Source organism: Mustela nigripes, chromosome 6 (assembly GCF_022355385.1).
Source record: "Mustela nigripes isolate SB6536 chromosome 6, MUSNIG.SB6536, whole genome shotgun sequence".
In the NCBI taxonomy this organism is placed as follows: domain Eukaryota; kingdom Metazoa; phylum Chordata; class Mammalia; order Carnivora; family Mustelidae; genus Mustela; species Mustela nigripes.
The window spans coordinates 91,689,162-91,698,605 of NC_081562.1; the positions used below are offsets into that span (position 1 = coordinate 91,689,162).

The following is a 9,444-nucleotide window of genomic DNA, read 5'->3' on the forward strand; positions in this document are numbered from 1 at the left end:
TCCGCCCCTTCTCCCTTTAGCCCGCCCCTCCCTATTACGGGTTCTAGCTCAGTGCTCCTGGTGGATGTGGTTTTTCCGGGAGAGACCACGCTTCCCCTCAGGCTCGCCAACGGCTCCGCCTTCCTGCCGGAGCCTGACCCTTCCCAGCGTGCTCGGCGACTCCGGCGTGCGAGGCCCTTGGAGGGCAAGGCCCTAGGGCCTGGCTGAGGGGCGCGAAAGGCGGGCTGGGAATTGTAGTTCAAAATTCGGCAAGGTCGGCTAGAGGCGGGGTGTAGAAAGGACTCGTCGTCCCAGCGTGCCTTGTGCTTCAGCCCGCGCGCTCTCAGCTTCTCGCTCTCGCCCGCCCGCCTGCTCCCCTGCTAGATCGCGCTTTTGCTCGCGCTCTCCTCGCGGATCGAAGGGGCTCTAGCCACAGCCTGCGGCTGGAAGGGAGGCAGAGGCGGCGGCTCAGGGGAAACGAGGTTGCAGTGGTGGTGGTGGTGGTGGGAAGATGTCGGGCGAGGACGAGCAGCAGGAGCAAACTATTGCCGAGGACCTGGTCGTGACCAAGTATAAGATGGGGGGCGACATCGCCAACCGTGAGTGCGGGCCTTGGGGGTCCGGGGATCGAGGCTGAGAGGGGGAGGCAAGGGGGACGGGGCTGGGCTGGCTCGGGAGGGGCTGGAGCGGTGGGGTCATGCAGAGTGAGGTACTGAGGGCCCCTCTCCGGTCCGCTGGGGGTGGCGTGGTGGGAAGACTCCGTGTTGCGCCTGGGACCTGAGCCGCCAGGCCTGGGCTGGAGTCTGGGGAGGTGCGGGCCCGCTACCGGGAAGAGCGCAGAGCGAGGGCCCCCAGCCGTCTCGGACCTTAGGCCGTTAATCAGGAGTCAGGGTGCATCTTAAGCCCCTCACCCCTAGCTCCGGATCCCTGCCTTCTCTGGTTCTGGCAGCGGCAAGGCCACCTCGAAAAGGAAGCGCCCAGCTGTTGGCGACGGAAGTGCCCCTCTATTTTGTTTTGGCTCCGCGGCGTCAGGGGCCCAGCCGGCACGTGTCGCCGGGTTCCCTTGCGGATCGCCGGCTCTCTTCTTCCGCTACCGTCCCTGACACCAGCTTCCTTACCACGTGCTTTACTGGAGTCTTGCGTTTTTTACTTGAACTCCTTAGCTGGTGGGGCTCCCTTCTACCCTTGGGCCAGCTCAGGGACCGTTGGAGGGAACTCCTGGAGATCTAACACAGCTCTTGAAGATCTATCTGGCTTTCCTTGAAGTTACTCATTACTACCAACTATCTGTGCAGATAGCCTTAGTTAGCCATCAAATTTGATTGTTCTCTGGGGCTTGTCAATTCTAGGAGTGTTTTGAGGTTCTCACCTCAACTAGGCAGTCTTGTGAATAGTACTGAAGGGGGGGGCTACTGATTTTAGGGTCTCAGAAGTCATCCTCATTAGGACTGTGCTCTGACCTTAGCAGCTGCCTGCCGATCTAGGCAGATGTCTTACTTTATATTTTCTCTCTCTCCAGTTCACCTTTTCACTTTAATACCCAGTTAGGAAGACAGAAAATGGTGGGGTTTGGGCTTTTATATGCTTTTGACAGTAAAGATAGGTATTTAGGATCCCTTTAGTCCTGTGGCTTAAAACCTGAGCCTTTCACACTTCCAAAGCTTCACCAAAACCTAGATGACAAAAATCAAACTTGTAGTTCAGGATAGGCCATGGAGAGGAGGACATCCACTGAACAGAACAATGTTTTATAACATAATGGGCATTTAGTGTAGTACCCCCGCTTTGGGATGCTTTTTAGTATTAGTGGCTTGAATTAGAAAACAATGTTTTCCCTTGCAACTTACAACTCCAGGGCACTTGTGATCCCGGATACCAGTTTGAAACTTTTTTTGGGTCTTAACACCTCTTTGAGATGTGCTAAGATCTGTAAGCCATGAGCCTGTTGAAGCCCAGGAAACTTAGATTAAGTCCCCTTGGTTTATATACTGGTTGATGAGGAAATAAATTTACACAGATTGAGATTACTAACATCTAATTGGGGTGTCTGAGAATGGAAGAAGGTAGCATTTAACAATGCATCAGCTTCGAGTCAGCATTTCTGTGTCTACCTTCCTGTTGTTCCTGACGCCTATAAATTTCTTCTAGTCTGCTTTGCAACATATGTTGGTTACCTTGGTGAGCACCCCCTTGAACTTCGTAACTGTCTTACCACGCTGCAGGGATCTTTGGAAGGTCTCCCTTGACTGGGGAGACAGATGGTGTTTATCCAGTTGTCACATTCTATAGGGAGGGAAGGGTGTGTTAATTTATTATTTTAGGAAAAGGAAGGTAGAAATTTAGTGATCATCGGTAGGTATATTCCAAGAGGCAAAACTTGTTCACTCTTTCAACCTTTGGGCAATGGCACTAGGGAATATTAGAAGCTCTAACTTTAGGTATTGTTTGGATGGTAACTTAGACAACACATGCAGGGCTGACATGGTGGGATTCTGTCCCCAGGGGTACTTCGGTCTTTGGTGGAAGCATCCTGCTCAGGTGTGTCGGTACTGAGCCTGTGTGAGAAAGGTGATGCCATGATTATGGAAGAGACAGGGAAAATTTTCAAGAAAGAAAAAGAAATGAAAAAAGGTAAAAAAAAAAAAAATCCCTCACTAATTCCCCATTTGACCCTTATTCAGTCCTGTTTGTTTTATTGTAATGCTATAACCCCTGCCCGAGCTTTGGTTGAGATATTTGGAAGTTTGGAATGGCAGGTGGGATACAAGCAGTTTCCTACCCAATCCAAACTGATTAACCAGGCAAGACCCTGAAGAAAATCCTTCCATTTTTCTGAGGGGCAGCAGGACTCCAAGAGAGATTGGGCGAGAGAGACAGCAAGGCAGTAAGGCTGATGATTGTCTCTTTACAGGTATTGCCTTTCCCACCAGCATTTCAGTAAATAACTGTGTATGTCACTTCTCCCCTTTGAAGAGCGACCAGGACTATATTCTCAAGGAAGGTGACTTGGTAAAAATGTAAGCTTAAGCCATTTTAGAGCACTTATCTTTTTCCTAAGCATTTGCGTAGTGCCAGTTGCTAATACTGTGCTCTGCTCTTGCCTTTTAGTGATCTTGGGGTCCATGTGGATGGCTTCATCGCTAATGTGGCTCACACTTTTGTGGTTGACGTAGCTCAGGTAGGTGGCCTGCTTTGAACCCTTCCACCTGTGGAGAATGGGGGAGAATAGCTGCTGCTTGCTTCTTATTCCCACCCCCTACCACCAAATACGTCTTGAGAGAGTCCCTAGAGAAATAAAAGGAGAAATGTGTTTTCTCTCCCACTCATTGGCTAGCCTTGCATAGTGACCAGTTGAGATAAAGTGCTTTCCTGATTGCATTTCCTTATCCACAGGGGACCCAAGTAACAGGGCGGAAAGCAGATGTCATTAAGGCAGCTCACCTTTGTGCTGAAGCTGCCCTGCGCCTGGTCAAACCTGGAAACCAGGTAAGCTGTTTAGTCCCAGCTCCAAAGATGATAGAGCTAAAGATGCATTAGTCATCTATAGCTGTTCTCTTGAATCTGAGTTGCTAGCTTCTCCTGCAGCTCCCTTATAAAGCAGCTTTTTTTTTTTTTTTTTTTTTTTTAAAGTAAGCTGTATACCCAAGGTGGGTCTTGAATTCACAGCCTGAGATCAAGAGTCGCCTGCTCTTTGGGACGCCTGGGTGGCTCAGTTGGTTAAGCAGCTGCCTTCGGCTCAGGTCATGATCCCAGCGTCCTGGGATCGAATCCCACATCGGGCTCCTTGCTTGGCAGGGAGCCTGCCTCTCCCTCTGCCTCTACCTGCCATTCTGTCTGCCTGTGCTCGCTCTCTTTCCCTCTCTCTGACAAATAAATAAAATCTTTAAAAAAAAAAAAAAAAGAGTCGCCTGCTCTGCTGAGTGACCCAGCCAGGCACCCCTGATACAAACAGCTCTTTAAAGTTCGTTGTATCTTGGGGCACTTGGGTGGCTCAGTGAGTTAGGCCTCTGCCTTTGGCTCAGGTCATGATCTCAGGGTCCTGGGATCAAGTCCCGCATTTGGGGGGGGGGGGGCCTCTTCTCAGCAGGGAGCCTGCTCCCCGCTCCCCCCTGCCACGCCTGCCTCTCTGCCTACTTGTGATATCTCTCTCTCTCTGTGTCAAATAAATAAATCTTTATTTTTTTTTGTTAGTTGTATCTTAGAATGGGATTTCTGAAAGAGAAGAGACAGTTGACTAAACAGCAGTTAACTCTGAGTGCCTATCATAGATAAGTTCCATGCTTGGTGTATAGGAATATATGGTCCTTTCTTTATGGAGCCTAGAGATCCTTCCTTATTCATGTTTTGGATGTGCATCTTTTTCTAAAATAGTTTGAAGTATATCACAGTAAAACACATGGAAAAAAGAAAAAGTCTTTTTTACCCCTTTTCCAAGTAACTTAATTATTTAACTGATCTCTGTACCCACCGTGGGGCTCAAATTCACATCCCTAGGATCAAGAGTGATCCTTCCAACTAAGCCAGTTAGGTACCCCCCCCCCAAAAAAAAACTCAACTTTAAAAACTTATAAGACAGAAATCATCATACCAGTAGACTGGTGGCAGAGAGGAGCCAAAAGTTAGTTCTGTGCCTTGCAAGACAATATTAGGAAGCCCAACAATTAGGAACTGTCATGAGTTAATACAATTTTACATTTAGATTATGAGTGGAGATATTTTTTCTAGCATTTCATTCTTCAGGGTCCTGTTCAGTACCTAAAGCTTCCTCCCTTTTTTCCCCATGCTCTCTTGTTCTTCATCCTTTTAATCAGTTTGTACCTTATCCCCGTCGTTACTCAGTTGTATCATTTTTACTTAAACCTCTGTCTTGGTTTCCTTATAATGGTACCTACTTCATACAGCTGTTATGAAGCACTTGAAGAGTGCCTGGCACATAGTAAGCACTTGTGTTGGCTATAATTACTTTGCACATTGATTTTTTTTTTTCTTTATATACTAACTACTGTGTTTCTCCCCTAGAAGGTAGTGTCGTATAGTGGCTATTGTATAGTTAGGACATAGATCAGAATTCTGGGTTCTTGCCCTGTTGCCACCCCTTACTGTTTAAAAATTACTTTGAGGGGAGCGCCTGGGTGGCTCAATGTGTTAAGACTCTGCCTTCGGCTTGGGTCATGGTCCCAGGGTCCTAGGATCGGGCCCCGCATTGGGCTCTCTGCTTGGCTGAGAGCCTGCTTCCTCCTCTCTCTGCCTGCCTCTCTGCCTACTTGTGATCTCTGTCTGTCAAATAAATAAATAAAATTAAAAAAAATAATAATAACTTTAAGGGCACCTCGGTGGCTCAGTTGGTTGGGCGAATGCCTTCGGCTCAGGTCATGATCCTGGAGTCCCGGGATCGAGTCCCTCATTGAGCTGTCTGCGTGGTGGGGAGTCTGCTTTTCCTTCTGACCCTTCCACTTCTCATGCTTGCTCTCTCTCAATGTCTCTCAAATAAATAAAAATAAAGTTTCATCCCTTTGTCATACATACATCTCCTTCTTTAAAAAATAAATAAATAGGGGTGCCTGGGTGGCTCAGTCATTAAGCGTCTTCCTTTGGCTCGGGTCATGATCCCAGAGTCCTGGGATCAAGCCCCGCATCGGGCTCCCTGATCGTCAGGAGGCCTGCTGCTCCCTCTCCTACTCCCCCTGCTTGTATTCCCTCTCTTGCTGTGTTTCTCTCTGTCAAATAAATAAATAAAGTCTAATACATAAATAAATAGATAAATAAATAAAAATAGCTTTGAATTCTGATTTCCTCATCTACAAAAAAGGAAAAATAAAATTGTCCCTTATTATCACAGCGTTGTTGTGACAATTGAGATGAGCCTTATAAAGTACCTAACACATAGTTTAATAATAGTAGTTTTGTTTTTCATTTTGTTTAATGAAACAAATGAAATAGCTTAGATGGGGATCAGATCATATTCGAAAGAGGTAAAAAAGGGATAATCAGAGCTTGTTGTCCCCCTCTAAACAGAGATCTTGGAATAAACACTGGATTTGTCAGATTTATCATTAGAAAACCTGAGTTTTTTCCAGTTTCTTTCAGTTAATTGGCTTACCCCTGGGCAGATCTCTTAACTTTTCTGAGCCTCAGTTTCTATATCTTCTAAATTGGGATATGGGATATGGATCTACCCTATCCACTTTTAAGAATTGTTTAGTTAGACCATCTTTTTGAAAGCACTTTGTAAAATGATAAGCAGACATGTGGTATTGTTAGGTAGTGGGGGTAATAGGGCTATGAAATGAAAAACCAGTAAGAATCATTGCTCTTGATGGAGGATATGGGGATTCTTAGTTCTTTTATCCTTTTCATTTGCATGGTAGAGAACTTTTTGGCCCCTCATACGTATCTCACCTGTTATTTGATCTTGTACTTCTAGAACACACAAGTGACAGAAGCCTGGAACAAGGTTGCCCACTCGTTCAATTGCACACCAATAGAAGGTGAGACCTCACATAACAGGGTTGTGGGTCTAAGTGCTTTAGTAGAATTAAGGATTTTGTTCCTTTGAGGACCCATCCTGGCTCTAGCACAGTCTAAGCCAAAACCCTTACTACCCCGAGTTTTCATAACCAGGCATTTTCCCTTCATTGCCTACTCCATCAAATGATGTAGGTGGGTGGATTTGGAAACCTTTTGGGATTCTAGATGGCTTTGCCTGTCTACAGGTATGTTGTCTCATCAGTTGAAGCAGCATGTCATCGATGGAGAGAAAACAATTATCCAGAATCCCACAGACCAGCAGAAGTAGGTGCCAGTTCCACCCTTCACCTTCCCTCCGTCTGACACTACTCATAGTGTTTTCTTCCATACTCCCAGCCTCATTGTGTCTGCCTTCTACTTCAAACTCCAGGAACTACTCATTGTTTTTATGATTCCCTTTTTATTTCTTTTAGGAAGGACCATGAAAAAGCTGAATTTGAGGTACATGAAGTATATGCTGTGGATGTTCTTGTCAGCTCAGGAGAGGGCAAGGTGAGGAGAGGTTGCCAGAGCTAGCAAAGAGGGGTGACTGAGTGTGTATCCTGAGAGCACCAGCCCAAACATGACCTAACTTATTACTCTTTTAGGCAAAGGACGCGGGACAGAGAACCACCATTTACAAACGAGACCCTTCTAAACAGTATGGCCTGAAAATGAAAACTTCACGTGCCTTCTTCAGTGAGGTTGAAAGGCGTTTTGATGCCATGCCATTTACTTTAAGGTACTACAGCCTCACTTAGCAAGAACAGGACTTGGAACCGGTCTGACTCATAGACCACACACCCAGGAACACTGTTCCTTCTCCCAGCACACCCCCTCCCACCCTGCCCCTGCCTAGACTTGTAGCTCCAGCCTGCATGCACGCCTTCTCTCCCTCTCCCCATTGCCCTCTCATTGAAGGTAATGGGAAAGAGTGATCCTGAGCATGATTGCTGCCTGAGGGTAGGAGCTATTTAAAGCCATGAGGAAAATGCTAAGACTTGGTGGGGGTAAGGAGACCTGAATTTGTCTTCCCCCCACCAGAGCATTTGAAGACGAGAAGAAGGCCCGGATGGGTGTGGTGGAGTGCGCCAAACATGAACTGCTGCAGCCATTTAATGTTCTCTATGAGAAGGAGGGTGAGTTCTGAGAGCTTTGCTTAGGAGCCCCTGGTTAGGGTCCCCTCCCTCTAGCTTACAGAAAAGAGTATGACGAGGGGGCATTTTACCAAAACACTTCCTTTCTCCTTTAGGTGAATTTGTTGCCCAGTTTAAATTTACAGTCCTGCTCATGCCCAATGGCCCCATGCGGATAACCAGTGGTCCCTTTGAACCTGACCTCTACAAGTCTGAGATGGAGGTCCAAGATGCAGAGCTAAAGGTCAGTGTGTGATGGAAAGTGTGAGCACATGGCACCTGTCCTGGGAGTGAGGGTGAGGTGTCAACAAAGTCCTGAAAAGAGGTGTGATACTGAGAGTGACACTTCGTGTTTCCTCTGCATTGCTCAGAATTTGTTATCCTTCTTCCTCCTCTTGTCCAGGCCCTCCTCCAGAGTTCTGCAAGTCGGAAAACCCAGAAAAAGAAAAAAAAGAAGGTATGTTTTGATCTTTGCTGTCTGGCATGATGAACCTGGTTCCTCTTTAGTCTACCTTCCTGGCTTGTGGTGGGCACACATATTTCTGTATAACCTTATTGCCTCCCTTCCCCCTCCTCCCACCTCAGCCCTGACCTAGAGCATTAGTATATTTTTGTCTTTGGTCTCCCAGATACTATTGCAAGTAGCTGAGAACTGAGAAGTCTTCCTCTCCTTTCCATGAATATAGGCCTCCAAGACTGCAGAGAATGCCACCAGTGGGGAAACATTAGAAGAGAATGAAGCTGGGGACTGAGGTGGGTCCCATCTCCCCAGCTTGCTGCTCCTGCCTCATCCCCCTCCCACCACACCCCAGGCTCTGTGAAGTGCAGTTCGTCTTCTCCACCCAGGACCGCCAACAGAGCAGGGTCTCCCTGCCCCCATCCCTGTCCCCACCCCAACCCCTTCCAACAACAACCAGCTCCAACTGACTCTGGTCTTGGGAGGCCAGGCTTCCCAACCACTGAAGACTACTTTAAATAGAAAAGAGAAATTGAATAATAAAATCAGGAGTCAAAATTCATCGTCTTCAAGCCCCTCTTTCTAGCCTTTTTCTACTACTCTCTGCTTGGTCAAGGTTTATGGCCCTACACCAGAACAGGGAGAAGGCTAAAGTAGCCACCACCACTAAAAACTCAGCTGAAATTTTTTTATACCACTTTGGTATCAGCATTTTCCCATCTGTGGAGCTTGTTCCTCTCTTTTCCCACTCTCCCCAGGTATTTTATCAGGCCTCAAAATAGAGAGGAGCTATATTCCTCAGATTGTTTTTATTCACATGCGGCAGATTCCTTTTGTGATCCAGACTGTCTGGTTAGGCCCCTCTCATTTTTAGGAGCCGGAGCCTGCATTTACCAAGGGATTCTCATCTGTCAAATGGATCCTCATTTGTAAATCTCCTTAGTCATTTTTGTTCCACAGGACCTTTTTTTTTTTTTTTGTCTTCACAAAGCTGTAAAGGAGTAATCCATCTCAACCTTGTCCATTTCTTTGGAGTCAGTGGGGGTGGTGCATTCCCCTGCTCCATTTTAGAAACCTGGGCTGGAAGCTCAACTGTGGTTTTGTTCCCTGTTTGAAATATTTTGACCTCCCTCCCTGAAAGAAAGACCAGGAACCGGAGGAGCAGACTGACTGAAGAGACAGCTCCTAGCTTTTTGAAGCTGTGGACTTGGATTGGATGAATTGCTAGGGGTTTGGAGAGAAAGGTGATGGATTTCAGTACCTCTGGCATGTTGTCCCAGGGAACTAGGGCTCCCGCTAACTTATGAGGTTTTTAAACATGTTGAAAATGACATGGCGTTAAAATAAATTTGGATTTGCTCATAA

General features: G+C 46.8%; 1 protein-coding gene across 1 annotated transcript; it reads left to right on the forward strand.

The window, feature by feature from the left end:
* Positions 1–214: 214 nt before the first annotated feature.
* Positions 215–9,444, forward strand: PA2G4 (proliferation-associated 2G4). The gene is made up of 13 exons (XM_059403383.1): positions 215–578; positions 2,482–2,610; positions 2,891–2,996; positions 3,088–3,157; positions 3,373–3,465; positions 6,404–6,467; positions 6,693–6,771; positions 6,921–6,999; positions 7,095–7,228; positions 7,531–7,625; positions 7,739–7,866; positions 8,026–8,079; positions 8,309–9,444. The coding sequence occupies exons 1-13, from the start codon at positions 491–493 to the stop codon at positions 8,372–8,374; spliced, it is 1,185 nt and encodes a 394-aa protein (XP_059259366.1). The 5' UTR covers positions 215–490; the 3' UTR covers positions 8,375–9,444.

Excerpts from the sequence above, each read along its gene's own strand:
- PA2G4 (XM_059403383.1), top strand. The coding sequence starts at position 491 with ATGTCGGGCGAGGACGAGCAGCAGGAGCAAACTATTGCCGAGGACCTG. Across the intron at positions 6,468-6,692 it reads CAATTGCACACCAATAGAAG|GTATGTTGTCTCATCAGTTG; the intron begins GTGAGACCTCAC and ends GCCTGTCTACAG. Across the intron at positions 7,229-7,530 it reads GCCATGCCATTTACTTTAAG|AGCATTTGAAGACGAGAAGA; the intron begins GTACTACAGCCT and ends TCCCCCCACCAG.